A 19,759-nucleotide genomic window follows, 5' to 3' on the forward strand; every position below is an offset into this window, starting at 1 on the left:
TTTTCTTTCTTATTTATTTAATTTTTATGGCTGCATCTGGTCATAGTTGTGGCACATGGGATCTTCGTTGAGGCATGCGGGATCATTTGTTGTGGCACACGGGCTCTTTGTTGCTGTGCACGGGCTTCTCTCTAGTTGTGGCGCATGAGTTTTCTCTCTCTACTTGCAGCACATGGGCTTCAGAGCACGTGGGCTCTGTAGTTTGCAGCACATGGGCTCTCTAGTTGAGGCGTACAAGCTCAATAGTTGTGGTGCATGGAATTAGTTGCCCTGCAGCATCATGTGTGGGATCTTAGTTCCCCAACCCGGGATCGAACCTGCATCCCCTGCATTGTAAGGTGGATTCTTTACCACTGGACCACTAGGGAAGTCCCTAGAATCAGTTTTTCAATCTCAACAAATATTGATTGGGTTTGCATTAAGTCTGCTAGATCAGTTTGGGGAGAATTGACATATTGACAGTATTGATGCTTTGTATCCATGAACATGGAGTTTCTCTCCATTTATTTAGATCTTCTTTGACTTCTTTCATCAGAGTTTTGTAGTCTTACTCATAGATCTTCTATATATTTTGTTAGAATTATACCTAAGTATTTCATTTTTTTAATTCACAGTTTGATATATATATTCCAACGTCTTTGCCATATCTGAGGCTGGTTCTGATGCATGCACTGTCTCTTCATATTGTTTTTTGTTTGTTTGTTTTGTTTTTTTAACTTTTAGTATGCCATGTAAGTTTCTGCTGAAAGGTGAATATGGTGTACTGGATAAAATGAACTGCGGTAAATAGTAATGTAATTTTAGGGTAGGAGTGGGGTGGGAAGCATTCTATAGTCCTATGATTAAGTCTCAGTCTTTTGGTGAGCCTTTGCCCCTGGACTGTGAACTTTACCAGTGCCTCTGAGTTGCTGTGTTCCATTGATTTTGTGTCCATTCTTTTACCAATACCACATACTGTCTGGATTACAGTAACTTTACATTAGTCTTGAAATGAGGTGCTCTGAGACTCCAAACTTTGATTTTACTGTTCAAAATTATTTTATCTATCCTCGTCCCTTTGTTTTTACATGAGTTTAAAATCAGCTTTTTGATTTCTACCAAAATAATTGCCTGCTGGATTTTCATTAGGATTGCTTTAAACCTATAGATCACTTTGAGACCTAGCATCATAAAATCTTCAGATCCATGAACAGGTCAATAGTATACCTCTCCATTTAGGTCTTTGATTTCTTTCATCACTGTTTTGTAGTTTTTAGCATACAAATATTGTACATATTTTGTTAGATTTCTTCCTAATTATTTCATGTTTTTAATGGTGCTATTTTAATGTTACTGGTTTAAATTTTTTTATTTTCTGCATATTCATTGCTGGAATATAGGAAGACATTTGTTTCTTGTATACGGACTCTGTAATCTTTGAGTTTGCCTAACTTACTTGTTTTTTTCTAGTGGATTTTTTTGTAGATTACTTAAAATTTTCTGTATAGGCAGTCATGCTGTCTGATTACATGACCCCCATACTAGCTATTACACTTCTCTTGGCCTGTTTCCTGCCTGATACATGGACTTGTTATGAGACTATTACTGAGTCACAGAGTGCTATAAGTTAAAAGTATATTTGGAATAATTTTAGGCAAAACCCCTTTGTTTCTGAAATATGTAAAAGCCCTTTGACTTTAGGGACTAGTTTATCACGATGCTCTGTTTTGTTTTGTTTCTCTGTGTACTTTTTAAAAATAAACTTTTAATAACATATAAACTGGAAAATTCATAAGTAATGTATACAGTTTAATGAATTATCATGCTAGAGGCTTTTGATTTATAAGTTTTATTTTTGGTTATTTATGTAACTTGAAAAATTAGAAGACAGTTCTGTAGAATAGGTACGGCCTTCAGCTAAAGAATTTCTTTATTAACTTGAACTTTAATATCTTGTAATCATCTGTACTAAATCTAAGACTTAGGACTGAAATTTTTATTGAGTCATAATTACTCCTAACATTTCTTTAGTGTCCATATACTTGATATCCCTGTGCTATCTTTCTTTTTTTTTTAACAATCTATTTATTTTATTTATTTGCTTTTGGCTGCGTTGGGTCTTCATTGCTGCCTGCAGGCTTTCTCTAGTTGCAGGGAGCGAGGGCTACTCTTCGTCGCTGTGCGCAGGCTTCTCACTGCGGTGGCTTCTCCTGTTGCGGAGAATGGGCTCTAGGTGTGCAGGGTCAGTAGTTGTGGCTCTCAGGCTCTAGAGTACAGGCTTAGTAGTTGTGGCGTACGGACTTAGTTGCTCCGTGACATGTGGGATCTTCCTGGACCAGGGCTCGAACCCGTATCCCCTGCGTTGGCAGGCGGATTCTTAACCACTGTGCCACCACAGAAGCCCTCCCTGTGCTATCTTAATTCAACTTTTGAATATCTAATCACTGGGTATCCAGCAAAACTGATTTTCTTCTGTCATATTGGCAGTTTATTTTATTTTGCCATATCTCTATCACATTATTTCAGTAACTTTTATTCAGTTGATTATAGCAGGAAAAGTGAGTGGCAGGAAAATGAAGATTGAGTAATTTGGGGTACCAGTAAATATCATCTTACATGCTTGGTAAATTGGATTTCTTTTTTTTTTTTTTTAACATTTATTTTTTTACTCAGCTGTGCGGGGTCTTAGTTGCAGCACGGGGGTCTTCATTGCTGCATACGGGATCTTTGTTGCAGCATGTGAACTCTGTATTTGTGGCAAGTGGGACCTAGTTCCCTGACCAGGGATTGAACCCAGACCCCCTGCATTGGGAGTGTGGAGTCTTAGCCACTGGACCACCGGGGAAGTCCTAGTAAATTGGATTTCAAATTTTTTGCTTCCTTCCTGTTATAAAATTATACATCCATTCCTTTTGCTATGCAGCTTTTCAGTGGTTCCCACTGAAATGCACCAGGTGTATTTCCATGCCCCATTGATGTTGTTCTTGGACTTGCTTGGGCCAGTAAAATATTAGTGAACAGAGGTCTTAAATATGCTCCTCTGATTTAACTTGGTCTCCTGCAGCCCTGTGATCTACCATGACAAGAGTGTGCCCCACATATTCACTGCCCCTTCAGTGACTAGGCCCAATATGAATGACACATTGGAATAGTACTGAACTTGATAACCCAACCAAGATCAGCTGACCTACAGTCAATCTGCAGACTCATGAGCATAAAGGTGAATGTTGTAGACTACAGAGATTTTGAGGTTGTTAGTTACCCAAGAAAAACTGACTAATACAGTCAAATTCTGTTAATGCATACCAGTACTTTTCTTTACTTGAAACATATATTTTTAGTTTTTTCTCTGTATTTATAGAGCAGAGAAGATAGAGGAAAATATTTTTAAGCAAAAAAGTAAACTAGGACATCCATACTGGACTAATTGCAGTATTATTCCTTATGGAGTATTATTAGATTCTAAAATTATCAGCTAAGTTTCTTTTTTTTTTTTTTTTTTTTTTTTTTTGCGGTACGTGGGCCTCTCACTGTTGTGGCCTCTCCCATTGCGGAGCACAGGCTCCAGACGCGCAGGCTCAGTGGCCATGGCTCACGGGCCCAGCCGCTCCATCGCATGTGGGATCTTCCCAGACCGGGGCACAAACCCATGTCCCCTGCATCGGCAGGTGGACTCTCAACCACTGCGCCACCAGGGAAGCCTATCAGCTAAGTTTTAACATTAGAACATTTCAAGTGAAAAGAGATACTTCACTAAATCAAATGCATTCTTCTAGATATATTGTCTTTAAGCAATCTAGTGCTGATTTTTCTTTAGGGAATTATTACACTAATGACATGCCTCTTTGTAAACCTGTAAAATACTATAATTCCATATAAATCAGTCTCATGTCTATTCATGAAAGCCCAAAGATTAGAAATCTATTAATAAAAAGACTTGAAAAATAGGTCTAGGAGATTTCATCTGATCACAGTTCCAGAGAGAAAGAGAAGAGAACTGTTGGAAGAAAAGAATTGGTCAACATAGTAAAGGAAAGGATCCAGTGACTAATGAGAAATAAAAAGTTAAGACCTATTCTGGTAAAATTTTTGAAATCCAAAGATAAGGAATAAGTCCTAGATTTCTACCAACAGAAGTTTGGGGGAAAGGTAATAGTGATCTGGACTATGGTAGTGATAGGAGAAATGAAGAGAACATGGTAGATTTGAACTCTATATGAGGTTGATAATATGCAGAATAGCTATTGCATTTGTTGCAATGGGATGTGATGGGAAGAAATGAATGATTACTAGTCTTCTGGTTTGAATAAATATGTGAGTAGGTGGTAAATAGCTATGTAATATTTTTAATTGAGGTAACTTACCATTTTAACTGTTTTAATGGGTACAATTCAGTGGTTTTAGTACATTTACAATGTTGTGCAACCATGACTGCTATATAATCCATCACCCCAAAAGGAAACCGTGTACCTATTAAGCAGTCACTCCCCATTCCTGTAGTCATCCCTGGCAACCACTAATCTACTTTCTGTCTGGATTTGCTTATTCTGAACATTCATATAAATGGAATCATACAACATGTGACATTGTTTTTTGTCTGGCCTCTTTCACTTAGTAGAATGTTTTCAGAGTTTATCAGTGTTGTAGCATGAATAAAGCCTTCATATTTTTATTGCTAAATAATATTTCATTGTATAGATATACCACATTTTGTTTATTGATTCATCAGTTAATGACATTTGAGTTTCTGCTTTTTGGCTATTATGAATAATGCTTCTGTGAACATTCATGTTCAGGTTTTTGCTTGAAAACCTGTTTTCATTGCCTTTGGGTATATACATAGAAGAGGGATAGCTGGGTTGTATGGTAATTCTGTGTCTAACGTTTTGAGGAACTGCCAAACTGTTTTACACAGCAGCTGTACCATCTTATATTCCCACCAGCAATGTATGAAGGTTCTAATTTCTCCACATCCTTACCAACACTTCTTTGTTGTTGTTGTTGTTTTAATAGCCATCCTACTGGGTGTGAAATGGTATTTCATTGTGGCTCTGATTTGCATTTCTTTAATGACTGATGATATGAGTATCTTTTATGAGCTTATTGTCCATTTGTATTGTACATTTCTCTTTGGAGAAATGTCTGCTCAAGCTTTTTGCCTACTTTTAAATTGCATTGTGTCTCTTTTTGTGGTTGAGTTCTAGGAGTTCTTTTTATGTTCTTGATTCTAGACTTTTTTTTTAAGTTTTTTATTTTAAAAACTTTTTTTGGCCGTGCCAGTCTGGCATGTGGGATCTTAGTTACCCAACCAGGGATTGAACCTGTGCCCCCTTCAGTGGAAGCATGGAGTCTTAACCACTGGACTGCCAGGGAAGTCCCCTCAATTCTAGACTCTTATCAGATAAATGATTTGCAAATATTTTCTCCCATTCTGAGGGTTGTCTTTTCACTCTCTTGATAGTGTCCTTTGATGTTTTGATAAAACAAATGATGTTTTGATAAAACAAATTGATAAAACAAATGTTTTATCTTCCAGTTTGCTAATTCTCTCTTCATCTGTGTCTAATCTGTTTTTTCAATCCATCTATTGAGTTTTTATTTTCATAATTCATTGCTGAAATTCTAAACATTTACTTTTTTAAAATATTAAGCTTGTTAATTTTTTTCTTTTTACATAACATGACACACAATTTTAATACAGCATTTGGTCAGTATTTCTCAATAGAAACTCTCAGCACTTTTGACTCAGTAATTGACTGTGTCTAGGAGCCATGATGTATATTAGGTCTCCAGAACTTATTCATCTAATAACTGAAAGTTTTTACCCTTTGACCAACATCTCCTTTTGCCACCACCACTCTCCTCTCTACTACTATGATTTTGACCTTATTTTTTAGATTCCACATATAAGTGAGATTACATAGAGATTATTTCTTTCTGTGTCTGGTGGCTTATTTCACTTAGCATAATGTCCTCCAGGTTCATCCCTGTTGTTGCAAGTGGAAGGAGTTCCTTCTTTTTTAAGGCTGAATAATATTCCTCAGAGAGAGAGGGAGAGAGAGGGAAAGAGAGAGAGAGAGAGAGAGTGTGTGTGTGCGTGTGTGTGTGTGTGTGTGTGTGTGTGTAAAATCACATTTTCTTCATCCATCCATCCATTGACAGACACTGAAATTGTTTCTGTATTATGGCTACTTTGAATAATGCTGCAGTGAACATGGGAGTGCAAGTATCTCTTTGAAATAGTAATTTTATTTCCTTTTGATATATACTCAGAAGTAGGTTTGCTGGCTCATATGGTAGTTCTATTTTTAATTTTTTGAGGAATCTCCATACTGTTTTTTGTAATGGTTGTACCAATTTACATTCCCACCAACAGGGTATAGGGGTTCCTTTTTCTCTACATCATTGCCAATACTTAATATCTTTTGACTTCTTGGTAATAGCTGTCCTAACAGGTGTGAGGTGGTATCTCATTGTGATTTTGATTTTTGTGATTGATGATTGTTGATGTTGAGTACATTTTTGTGCGCCTATTGCCCATTTGTATGTCTTCTTTGGAAAATATTTATTCGGGTCCTTTGCCCTTTTTAAAATTATTTATTTATTTATTTATTTATAGTTATTTTTTTGGCTGTGTTGGGTCTTCGTTGCTGTGCGTGGGCTTTCTCTAGTTGCAGTGAGTGGGGGCTACTCTTTGTAGTAAGGTGTGGGCTTCTCATTGCAGTGGCTTCTCTTGTTGAGGAGCACGGGCTCTAGGCACGCAGGCTTCAGTAGTTCTGGCTCACGGGCTCTAGAGTGCAGGCTCAGTAGTTGTGACGCATGGGCTTAGCTGCTCCGTGGCATGTGGGATCTTCCTGGACCAGGGCTCAAGCCCATGTCCCCTGCGTTGGCAGGCGGATTCTTAACCACTGCGCCACCAGGGAAGTCCTGCCCGTTTTTTAATTAGGTTTTTTTTTGTTTGTTTTATTTTGCTGTTGAGTATGAGTTCTTTACATATTTTTAGTATTAACCCCTTATCAGATACTTGGTTTGCAAACATTTTCTCCCATTCTGTAGGTTACCTTTTCATTTTGTTGATGGTTTCCCTTGCTGTGCAGAAACTTTTTAGTTTGATACAGTCTCACTTGTTTTGCTTTTGTTTTTGTTGCTTCTGCTTTTGATGTCAAATCCAAAAAAAATCATTTTCAAGATGAATTTCATGGACTTTCCCCCCTGTGTTTTCTTCTAAGAGCTTTATGGTTTCAGGTCTTAGGTTTAAGTTTTAACCCATTTTTAGTTGATTTTTGTGTATAGTGTAGGATAAGGATCCAGTTTCATTCTTTTGCATGTGGATATTCAGTTTTTCCAATGCTATTTATTGAAGAGACTATCCTTTCCCCATTGTATATTCTTGGTGCCCTTGTCAAAGATTAGTTGACCGTATATGCATGGGTTTATTTCTAGGTTCTCTATTCTGTTCCATTGATCTCTGTGTCTGTTTTTGTGCTAGTACCAAATTGTTTTCCTACTGCTTTGTAATATAACTTGAAATTAGGAAGTGTGTTGTGCCTCCAGTTTTGTTCTTCTTGCTCAAGATTACTTGATTATGTTAGCTATTCAGAGTCTTTTGTGGATCCATGCAAATTTTAGAGTTGCTTTTTCTATTTCTGTGAAAAAATGCCATTGGAATTTTGATAGGGATTACATTGGATCTGTAGATTACTTTGGGTAGTATGGACATTTTAACAATATTAATTCTTACAGTCCATGAATATAGGATATCTTTCCATTTATTTGTGTCTTCAGTTTCTTCATCAGTGTCTTATAGTTCTCAATGTACAGATCTTTCACCTCCTTGGTTAAATTCATTCTTAAGTATTTTAATCTTTTTGGTGTTAAGCATACTACTTTAAATTCTGTGTCTTATTATTCCATAGTCTGTATTCCCTCTGAGACTATTTTGCATGGTCTTTCTGATTTGCTTTTTTCATGTTCTCTCTTTGTTACTGTTAGTTAAGGACCAGATATTGTATATGAAAAATTGTGGAAGTATTTTGAGATCTGTGATGATGTTATCTTCTTCTAAGAAGATTTTTTTTTTTTTTAGGTGTTGGGGGTACGAGTTTATTAATTAATTAATTTATTTTTGGCTGTGCCGGGTCTTCATTTCTGTGCGAGGGCTTTCTCTAGTTGTGGCAAGCGGGGGCCACTCTTCATCGCCGTGCGCGGGCCTCTCACTGTCGCGGCCTCTCTTGTTGCGGAGCACAGGCTCCAGACGCGAAGGCTCAGTAGTTGTGGCTCATGGGCCCAGTTGCTCCGCGGCATGTGGGATCCTCTCAGACCAGGGCTCGAACCCGTGTCCCCTGCATTAGCAGGCAGATTCTCAACCACTGCGCCACCAGGGAAGCCCTTCTAAGAAGATTTATGTTTGTTTTTGGCAGGGACTAGCAATCCAAGATTGCCTTAATTAAATTTTGTGGTAGACATTTGGAGATGAGCTTCAGTCCTGTAAAGGCCAGTCTAGTTTTTTTTTTTTTAATAAATTAATTAATTTATTTTTGGCTGCGTTGGGTCTTTCTTGCCGCATGTGGGCTTTCTCTAGTTGCAGAGAGCGGGGGCTCCTCTTTGTTGTGGTGCGCAGGCTTCTCATTGTGGTGGCTTCTCTTGTTGCAGAGCATAGGCTCTAGGGTGTGTGGGCTTCAGTAGTTGTGGCATGTAGCCTCCGTGGTTGTGGCTTGTGGGCTCTAGAGCGCAGACTCAGTAGTTGTGGCACATGGGCTTAGTTGCTCCACGGCATCTGGGATCTTCCTGGACCAGGGCTCAAACCCGTGTTCCCTGCATTGGCAGGCAGATTCTTAACCACTGCGCCACCAGGGAAGTCCATAGTTTTGGTTTATACTCACTCATAGAATGTAGCCCTTTGGGGTTCCAAACAAAAGTGTTGGAGTTTTACCAGCTCCCCCTTCGCAACTTGGTTCTCCAGCCATTCCAGTACTTGTCTTCCCAGCTGTAAAACTGTCAATGGCTTCTTACCCTTTCAGATGCCACAAAGTAAAGAGTGGCCCCAAATACCATGTCTCAGTCTTCTCCTTGTAATTCTTCATCATGCTATTAACTCTCCAGTGCCTTCAGGAAGATTTTTTAAATGTATATAGTTGTAGTTTTCTTAGGGAAGGGTTGGTCTGAAGTATATAATCTGCCATTACCAGAAGTAGAAGTCAACAGTACGTAAGTGGAAGTAAACAGCATATCATTTACTCTTTTTTTAAATGTTTGAGCAGATTCAAAAATCAACCATATAATGTTAGTCTTACCCATTTATATTTTCATGTACATTCTTGGAGAAAGAGAATAAGAAATAGAGTTACAGTGATCCTACTAGGAATTGCACAGATTGGATTGTCAAGCAGGGGAATATCTTCTATTGTGTTTGTCTTCTCAGGGACAGTTGAAGACCATTGCTGTAATCATAACACTTGTTGCATTGTACTGTAATTACTATTTATATGACTACGTTGTTCATGAGACAGTGAGCCCCTTACAAGGAGGAATCCTGTCTTATTCATGTTCACTTTCCTAGTGCTGAACCTGAAGTTAAGTACCCAGTTATGTAGAAATGAATCTGTGTGCTGGGAATTCCTTATTTTCTTTTCACAGTGAAAAATCAATATCAGTGTGCACTGTGCTGAGTCATCCAAAAAGATAAATTTTAATAGAGAAGAATTTTAGTAGAAGAATATTTTCTCACCAGCTCTTTTCTTCCATTCTCTTCTGTGTAACAGGTGGCATCTCCACAGAAAGCGACTGTGCTTTTGAGCCAGACTACGCCGTCCCACCACTTCCAGTGAGTGAAGGTATGCAGCACATTCGGATTATGGAGGGCATGTCTCGCTCTCTTCCATCCTCCCCCTTACTCACACATCAGTCTATCAGTGTTCGGCTCCAACCTGTGAAGAAGTTAACTGGTAAGGACTTTAACTAAATTTAGTATATTTAACAGGAAACCTAACAGTGTGGCACTCTAGGTCATATCAGATATGTTTATGTGCATCTCTAGGTTTTTCGTCTTTGGCCTTACTAATGTCACAGACTCTTGGAAAGTGGAGCTCCTACTGATTTTAGTTTAGGGAATTAGAATAGTGCTCCATTTGACAGATTGTTGTATTTATTTCCTAAATGATCCATCTGTTGTGGACATATTTTTCTAGGCTTTCAGGAAATTTTCAGTTTTGCCAGAATATACTGTTGTTCTGATTGCATTTATCAGCTTGTTCATGTCAGATTACCAAATGGAGATATTGTAATTTTAGAATAATAAACGCTTCATAGTTTAGCAAAGGTACATCAGTTTGAAATCCTGATTTGTATATTTCATACCTATTTTTAAAAGCTGATCTAGATATTTACCTCTCCATGGTACAGTACTCCAACTTGTTAGGATAATTACTATAATTCATAAGTTGTGGATTGACTTTAATATGATTTCACAGTATGCATTGTGCAGTCAGATCAAGTTGTTAGGTATGAAACTGTGTCTTGATTAAATGAACTTTTATCCCTTAAAGCTTTTTCCGGGAAGAAATTTTAATATATTAAATGATACTTAATTGCGAAAATATGTACACCTGGATCACTTTGTCAGGTTTCTTTTAACATTATTAGTTTATATCAACATCAGTAAGTTGACTGGTATTGAATGGATTATGACTGTATGGAGGCAAGAAATGAAGTCATTCCCAAAGGCTATATTGACTTCCTCCTATGTGTCTGGCATTGGGTTAGACAGTAGTGTTGATTATTGAATGACAATTCAAAAGAAAATAAGATGATAGAGGGGGAAGTGAGATTTTTCACTCTTCCATCTATTTTGAATGAAACTTTTACAATGTTTGTAATTTTCATTAAAATAATAGTACTTCTTTATTCTGTAGTTCCACAGAGCATAACTTATGCTTCTTTACAACCTGCACAAAGCATAAGTTATGCCTCTTATATTTTTTTATTGTTTTTTTTAGGCATCTTCAAATGACTGAGTCAAAGTCTACTTTGATTCTTGGGTCATTAGGTAAAAATCAGTAAAGTAGCTTAATAACATTTTACTAAAATACTTATGCCTTCTGTTATCTAAAAACAGGGTAAGTTTTATGTGATTGGGCTTGAATAAAAATTTCAGTGCTTAGAAATGCCTGCTTTTTCTTACAGTTTAAGGTATTACTGATTACTGAAAATACAGATAATCAAATCTGATGGCTGTCAAGTGATATGCTTCATTTTACTACACATATTGGAAGGAATAGTAAGAAAAATTCAGTTTCCTTATAGAAGTTAGCTGAATTGCCTGAGGTTTTAGAGATAGCACTTTCCTATCCCATTAGCCTATCCCAGTTTGAACTTTAACTTAAATAGACAACCTTTAGATGACCTAAAAGATAAATACATATACTAACAAAGTCAGCACCATGCCTGATATCACAGAGATAGTACAGGGAAGCAGTGATAGGAAGTACACTTGGTTAATTACCGGTATGAACTATTCAGTTTTAATTTTACAGTGCTCGAAGTATAAGCATCCTCTCAAATAATTTTATTTACTGAAGAGGTTGTCAGAGGCCTAAGAATTTGAAGTTTGAGAACACATTTTTAAATATCTGAATGAAAGAAATCTGTCTCCTGAAAGAGGATGCCATGAAAATTTTTCTGTGGCCAATTTTCTGCCAAGTGAATTAGATGATAAGAATTTTCTGGTTTAACCTGGAATTAAATTACTTTGAAATTTAAATTAAAAACATTATTTAGTAGATTATTCATCAGTTACCTTTCCTTTCCTAATTATATTTTGTTATAAATAAGTAAAAAGAACTTTGTATGGGAAAAGATTAACTGACCATAAGGAAATGTCCTTCAGAGAATGGTTCTTAACAAAATACATTAATTTAATATGGCCATTAGGGCTACACTTCCTAATTTATGCATTTCCATTCATTTAAACTTCCAACTACCTTATCTTTCTTGTATTCATATTACAACCAAACTGAATAAGCAGGGTCAGAATAGTTATTTTCTTCTGTTTTCTTTCTGACTTTCTAATATTTAGTCTCCTGTCTCTGCTATGGTCAGGGTAGTTTGCTCATTATTCTTCTGTGCTTTTTTTTTTTTTTTTTTTTTTTCCCACTGTTGTGGCCTCTCCCATTGCAGAGCACAGGCTCCGGACGCGCAGGCCCAGCGGCCATGGCCTACGGGCCCAGCTGCTCCGCAGCATGTGGGATCTTCCCGGACTGGGGCACGAACCCGTGTCCCCTGCATTGGCAGGTGGACTCTCAACCACTGCGTCACCAGGGAAGCCCTCTTCTGTGCTTTTCACTTAATCATTAAACAAATATTTGTTTAGGACCTACTATATGCCAGGCACTGCTCTAGATACAGTAAATAGAATAGAGGAAAAGACAGTTGAGTCTCCTGCCTTCAAGGTATTTATATTCCATTTGGGAGGGAGACTGATAATAAACATATAACCAATAAATAAATAATTTTAGATAGTAACTAGTACTGTGAAGGTGATAAACTAGGAAAAGGGATAGAGAAAGACTGGGGTAGAGGTAGGTTCTTTCTATGAAGTGATCAGGGAGAGTCAGAGAAGGAGATATTTGAACTGAGGTCTGAATAACAAAAAGAAGCCAGCCATGGGAAGATCTGGGATCAGAGCCTTCCAGGCAGAGGGAACAGCGAGAACAGAAGTCCTAAAGCAGAAAGCAGCTTTGGCATGTTCAAGGGTTAGAAAGAAGGCAGGCGTGTTGTCAGCAAAATAAGTCAGAGGTGGGGGGAGTATGAAATAATTGAAGAGGTAGGCAGAAGCCAGAGTTTTTAGAATCATGGTAAGGAACCTACTCTGTAGGATTTTAAGCAGAGCTGGAATGGGATGTAATATGATCTGATATAGCTTTTCATCATATCTTGGTGGCAAATGTGCTAAGAGTAGAGTATGGGGGTCTGGAGTATCTCATTAACCTTGGGTGTGTTTTCCTGATCTTTAATAGATCTTTAACTTCTAACAAGTTAGTAGAGGTTGAAAAGACAATCTTTTTTTGGGTTTTATCTCGTAAAACATAATGGAGCAACCTTTTCCTATTATTATATAACCTTTGTGCTCTCAGCGTGTTTGTCTTATACACACAGGTGTATATGAAGGTCCATTTCCAAATACTTTGACTTCTCTTTAGTCTCGAGGGAGTGAGAACGGGGAAAGGTTTGCTCAAGAATAAAGACATGTAATTTGAAGCTGGAAAACTAATTATATCTGTATATATTAAATATGTATATTTAGAATATATATCACTCTATCCTGTACAGAAACAAGTTACCGTAAAAGTGATCAAGAGAAAAACAGGCTCTGTGGTCATACTGCTTGATTTTGTATCCCAGCTCTGAGAAAGTCACTTTACTACTACCTGCTTCTGTTTCTTCATCTGCAAAATGGGGTTAACAATACCTCCTACCTCATGGATAGTCAGGTCTATAACCCATTGATGGTTATCACATTGCTTAATACTGTGTTTGGCAAATAATAAATGCTCAGAATGTGTTCACTGCTATTGTTAACAAAATTATTAAATTCGGTGAGAAGTTTTTAAAAATTTCTTTTAGCATTAGACACCAGTTTGGAACTTTAAAACTTTGCACATTTTAAAAATTATACTTTTTAATGAGTAATAGTAATAATGATAATAATTCTCATTTGAGTGCCTGTTGTGTTGACATACACATGTAAACTCATGTATTCTTCACATGTATCTCAATTTTACACATGAATAAATTAAATCTTAGAGAGGTAAAATGTCTTGCTCAAAATGATACAACTAGGAAACGGTCAGAGCCAAGATTAATACCTAGGCCTTTAAACCCTAAATGTGTCTCATTTTACCAATGAAAAAATTGAGGTTTAGAGAACTTAACCAACTCACCCAAGGCATCTGGTATATCACTTAAGACTTTTTTGTTAAAAAAAGTAACATAGCCAAATGGTTTAAGCCAATATAGGGAAACTAGAAGACCTAGAGGTTAGTCAAGCCTCAAGGTTCACTTGCTCAGTGGATGTTGCTCTGCATTGGGGGAGGCGTGGAAGAGAGTGTGCAGAAACATACCATTGGCCCCAGTAACTGTGGTCATGGGATTGCCCCCGTCCTCTGGATTCTTACTCAGTGACCTTTTCCAGATGCTTTGTTCATAATATCATAAAGCCCCTCAGCATACTTCTTAAAATATAGATAATTGGGAGTGCCAGTAGTTCACTCATTCAACACTTAATGAATTTACACTGTCTGCCTACTATGTACACTGTAGGTTTAGTAAAAGTTAAATTTTGAGTATTCATACTGTTAGTAGGGCTGTAAATTGGTACACCCTTTTTTAATTAAAGTCTTTAAAATTTTATCTATTCATTTATTTATTTATGGCTGCGTTGGGTTGCTGTACGCGGGCTTTCTCCAGTTGTGTCAAGTGGGGGCTACGCTTCATTGCAGTGCGCGGGCTTCTCATTGCGGTGGCTTCTCTTGTTGTGGAGCATGGGCTCTAGGCACGTGGGCTTCAGTAGTTGTGGCTCGTGGGCTCTATAGCGCAGGCTTAGTAGTTGTGGCCACGGGCTTAGTTGCTCCACGGCATGTGGGATCTTTCCGGACCAGGGATCGAACCTGTGTCCCCTGCATTGGCAGGTGGATTCTTAACCACTGCGCTACCAGGGAAGTTCCAGTACACCCTTTTTGTAGAACAGTTTGAAATATGTATCAAAATTGTAATGCACATAATCTTTGACACAACAATTTTATTGCTAAGATAGTATTTTATAAATAAATTTGAACAAATTTGAAATGTATATGTGTGTATGTATATATATAGTTTATGTAGTAGAAAAATGAAAATCTAAATATCAATAATCGTAATCCACTTGTGTTTTTAAATGATATGCAAACATACAGACATCACAGGTGCATTCATTTGGTGGTGGAGTGGAGATAGGATAGCTCTAACTCAAAAGCAGGAGGAGAATGACATGAATTTTGTTATATATCCTTCTATCATGTTTGTATTTTTATGTGTAAAACCCAATGTATCTCATGAGGCGATATAATGAAATGGACCCTGACTGCCCTTTTCTAATTGTGTCAACTTGTGCAAAGTTGCTTCGTCTCTATACTTCAGTTTCCTTGTTTCTAAAATAAGGATAATAATAGTATTTACCTCATAGGACTATAAGAGAATTGGATGAGTTGGTTTGTGTAAAAGCTCATAAAAGAGTGTCTGGCATAGAATAAGTAGTCCAATAAATGTTAGCAACGGTCATTATTATAATTTTAAAATAGATTTGAGTGACTTTCTGTCAGCTGTCAAATATGAATTCTGAGCCTTTGGAAGATGACCTTCAAGTAATTTATTTAATAGCCTTAAGTAAGTCCCTCTCCTGAGGAGTAACCTTAAAATACTGATATCAAAAGGATTAGTATCTGGGAATACTAATTAGTATTAGCCTCTGGGAAAAGATTTTTTGGCCTTATTTTTAAAGTACTTGCTACCAATAGATTGTAATGACCAAGTGGCAATCCAATTTAGATGGTAAATAAGTTACAGTAACCAGTCTGATCATGCTGCAGCCTAGTTATTTTAGATGCTAGCTAAGGCGAAAATATTATTTTAAAATACGTTATTAATAAAATGGAATCATTGACTTCTTCTTGAGACATCCTGGGAAAATTGCTTACAGCTATTTTGACATTAAAAAGAGCCTATACATAGTCTACATAGTCTGATATATTGTAGTGTACTTATGATATGTTCTTCACATAAGAATAATTATCTTGCAATTGTTAGAAACACTGGAATTCAAGGTGTACTTTAGTAAATTTTATTAGAAAAAAAAGGGTTGCTATGAAGATTAAATAAGATTTCTTAAACATACAACCTAGCATGTAATAAACATTGATAAATGTTACTTTTTAAAATTTAATTAATTTTTTATACAGCAGGTTCTTATTAGTTATGATAAATGTCAGTTTTCATTTTGTATCTTGGATAAAGTGGAAATATAGTCTTGAGAAAATTATTGAAAAGCCACTTTGGATATATAAAGAGGCTAGAGATCATGTTAGTCTTCACAGTTTGATTTATCTTAGTGTACTCACGCTACTGTAGGATAAGAGTAAATACTGCTGGGGATTTATAACCAGGGCGGAAGATGGCAAGGGTGGCAGTGGATGGAAAATTACTAAGTGGAGACATCAAGGGTAGGGCAATTCTTGCTGAAAGCAAACCAGGGAATTAGATATCAAGTGTGTGGGGTTCTTGCTGAACTGACTTTGCAGGCTTCTTGATACAACTGGTCTAAGCGGGGTGTAAGATAGGCTACAAGGATGTACTGTACAACACGGAGAATAGAGCCAATATTTTGTAATAACTGTAAGTGGAGTGTAACTTTTAAAAATTGTGTAGATAGGTAGGTAGGTAGGTAGGTAGATAGATAGATAGATAGATAGATAGGGGGCTCAGAGCAGCCTGACTAAATTTTAGTTAAGGAGACAGTCTTTGTCATTATGTATATTTTGAATACCTAAATGGCAACATACATTATCAAATAAAGAGTTCTTTATTTGATGTTTGCATGTGCTGAATTTGCAACATAATTAAATCTGCTCTTTTTAGATTTTTATAGGAACTCAAGAGTTTGTATAGAGCAAATAATTTTCTCTTCTACTATTTTTTTTCATATTTAAATGGAAGTCACTCATACAGAGTAAAATCATTATTTATACCATTGTGGTATTTATAGTGGGATTATTTAAGGCAACTATAGTGTTGCTGTGTATATTCCACTGAAATACACTAGTTCTGTCTTCCTACCTTTATTCAACCACTACTGGGTAAAGGTTGAAAAAAAATGCCAAAATGTCCCTTAACGGAGAAAGGACCAAAATCCTCTGGTGAGGATCAGCAGTGCCCAGGAACCTCTGGAGTGAAATACTCACATTTTAGGGTCTGAGTTGACTTAGCCAAGTATATGCAAGATTGTAAGAAACCATGATAGTATTTTTCAACAGAACTCTTATCAGTACCTACTTATGAGAAGTTGTTCTTTATAAACTTGTGCTCAGTTTCCCATTTCCTTCTATCTCTCTAAATGGTCATTACCTCCTACAATGTATTCTTTTTTATTTGTAGACTAATATTTTCTAGAAGAAAATAGTGTCTTCCTAGGAAAACTATAGCATATAGTACAAATGAGGGTAATTCCCAACAAGATGTTTTTATAATTTTCCTGTGAAACTGTTATTTTTAGCCTTCATCTGTGTTTAAAAAAAAAAAAATTCCTGAGAGGTGTTCTTTTCTTTGATGTAGAATTTAACTGGTAAGCAAATGAGCTGATCCCCTACTTTCTTTTTCTATCTTAGTAGTTGTTTGGTTAGGATCTCAGTTGTAGAAAACTGAGTTGCCTTGGCTAGTCTAAACAGAAAGACATTTAGTGAAGTGTTATGATAGCTTTCAGAATCTCCTGGAAGGCCTGACTGCAGCCAGAAACTCCACCACGCTACAATCCTAAAGGAACAACACAACTACCTTTATCACAGTTGCCCTGGAGGAACCAGATGTACCATCACCTTAGTGTTTATCATATGCTAATTGATTTCTTTTTTTCCAGTGTGTATATATATATGGTGTATGTATGTTCGAGTGCTTTTATTAGAAAACAAGAAATACCGAAAGTAAATTTACTATTAATTTAACTCAAGGAGATAGAAGAAGAATAAGTAAACATAAAAGAAGTAATCAAAAAATTAAAAGCAAAAATGAGTAAAACTAAAAAACAAAATAAAAATTCTTGATCAGTGAAGCCACAAACAAGTTCACTGAAAAGATTAAGAGAGTGGAACAATCTTTGACAGGTAAGATTTTCCACCAAAGAGCAAAAGAGGAGAGAGAAGAGATAACATATGTGATACATAGAACAAGGAATGAAATAGCTGCGGATAATAATGTTCTTTATTGTAACAGAATATAGTATACAGGCTTATAGCAGAACAACATAAAAACTAGATAAATGGGGCCTCCCTGGTGGCGCAGTGGTTGAGAGTCCGCCTGCCGATGCAGGGGATACGGGTTCGTGCCCCGGTCTGGGAGGATCCCATATGCCGCGGAGCGGCTGGGCCCGTGAGCCATGGCCGCTGGGCCTGCGTGTCCGGAGCCTGTGCTCCGCAACGGGAGAGGCCACAACAGTAAGAGGCCCGCATACCACAAAAAAAAAAAAAAAAAAAAAAAAAACTAGATAAATGGAAGAAAACAAACTGTAAAATTAACTCAAGTAAACTTAAAAATATGACTAGCCCAGTAACCATAGAAATCAAAGAACCCTAAGACTCAGCAGGTCCAGATGATTTTACAGGCAAGTTTTATTAAACTTTTAGGTAATAATAATAGTAATAGTAATAATAGATAATGTATATTGAGCTGTTTCTCTGTTCCACACGGTATGAAATGCTTTACGTAGTGAGCAGATTTAATTTTCATGGCAATCTAAGTGGATAGTCAGTGGCTTCTATGTGAAAAATTTCAGTGATGGCAAGCTTTCTACTTTGTACTTCGCCTATTTTGTTGAATAGTTTTAACCATCAATTTTCTATTTACACATATGCAAATATCCTCTGTTGTCCCCACCTGCTAGTTCTAGTTCTGTTTATTTATGACATAAATGAACCTTCTTTTCCACATGGCAGTCCTTTATATCCTGGAAAGCCATTTTCATATCTGCTTTCTCTAGCTTAAGAGACTTCATTAAGACCTGTCCAGTATCAAGATGGTCCTAGGTCTATGTTATTTCCTCTATCTTCTAGTCTAGTAACTATATCAAAATGAACACGAGATTATTTCGGAATTACTTTTCTTTGTGACCCTTTATTGACTCTTAGTGAGCATTTTACCTTTTATGAAGGTTTTTTTATAAACTATTTAAAATGCATGTTTTCCCACTTTCTAGTCCTGTAGCCCTCCTAATTTCTTACGTGGGTTTGCAGAGAATGCTATTAGTAGTTTCATGTTCCTGTCTTCATGTTCTTTTAGAACTCAAGTGTAAATTGTGTGGGCCTGGATTTCAAGTATATGTTTTTAAACTCAAAACTTGGACTTCAGGGCTTCCCTGGTGGCGCAGTGGTTGAGAGTCCACCTGCCGATGCAGGGGACACGGGTTCGTGCCCCGGTCCGGGAAGATCCCATATGCCATGGAGCGGCTGGGCCGGTGAGCCATGGCCGCTGAGCCTGCGCGTCCGGAGCCTGTGCTCCGCAACAGGAGAGACCGCAACAGTGAGAGGCCCGTGTACCGCAAAAAAAAAAAAAAAAACCTTGGACTTCAGTGACTTCTTAACAATGTTTATTCTACCCTTTTTAGTTTAAGTGTAATTAATGGAGAAGACTAAAGCAAAAAAAGGGAGTAATTGTTCTCTGTCTCTTGCTTGGAGGCAGGTTGTTGTTAACCTCGGCAAACTTTGGAGGCAGTTATACTTGTTATGCAGGGTTCAAGCCCTTACTCTGCCACTTATTAGCTGTATGACCTTGGTCAAGCCACTTAAGTCCTCTGAGCCTGTTTTCTTTTTTTTTTTTTTTTTTTTTTTTTTTTTTTTTTTGCGGTATGCGGGCCTCTCACTGTTGTGGCCTCCCCCGTTGCGGAGCACAGGCTCCGGACGCGCAGGCTCCGGACGCGCAGGCTCAGCGGCCATGGCTCACGGGCCCAGCCGCTCCGCGGCATATGGGATCCTCCCAGACCGGGGCA

At 37.3% G+C, this 19,759-nt stretch overlaps 1 protein-coding gene across 6 annotated transcripts in view; it reads left to right on the top strand.

Moving 5' to 3' along the window:
• Positions 1 to 19,759, top strand: part of TANC2 (tetratricopeptide repeat, ankyrin repeat and coiled-coil containing 2) — a 363,149-nt gene that overhangs the window by 112,432 nt on the left and 230,958 nt on the right. For 4 of the 6 annotated variants that reach the window (XM_060080807.1, XM_060080805.1, XM_060080801.1 and 1 more), the window contains exon 4: positions 9,741 to 9,923. In XM_060080807.1, the coding sequence (XP_059936790.1) occupies positions 9,741 to 9,923 (183 nt within the window). The remainder of the gene's footprint in view (positions 1 to 9,740; positions 9,924 to 19,759) is intronic. The other 2 variants (XM_060080803.1, XM_060080804.1) reach the window with 1 other exon arrangement.

The sequence above is a fragment of the Mesoplodon densirostris genome, chromosome 18, assembly GCF_025265405.1.
Source record: "Mesoplodon densirostris isolate mMesDen1 chromosome 18, mMesDen1 primary haplotype, whole genome shotgun sequence".
Taxonomy (NCBI): Eukaryota; Metazoa; Chordata; class Mammalia; order Artiodactyla; family Ziphiidae; genus Mesoplodon; species Mesoplodon densirostris.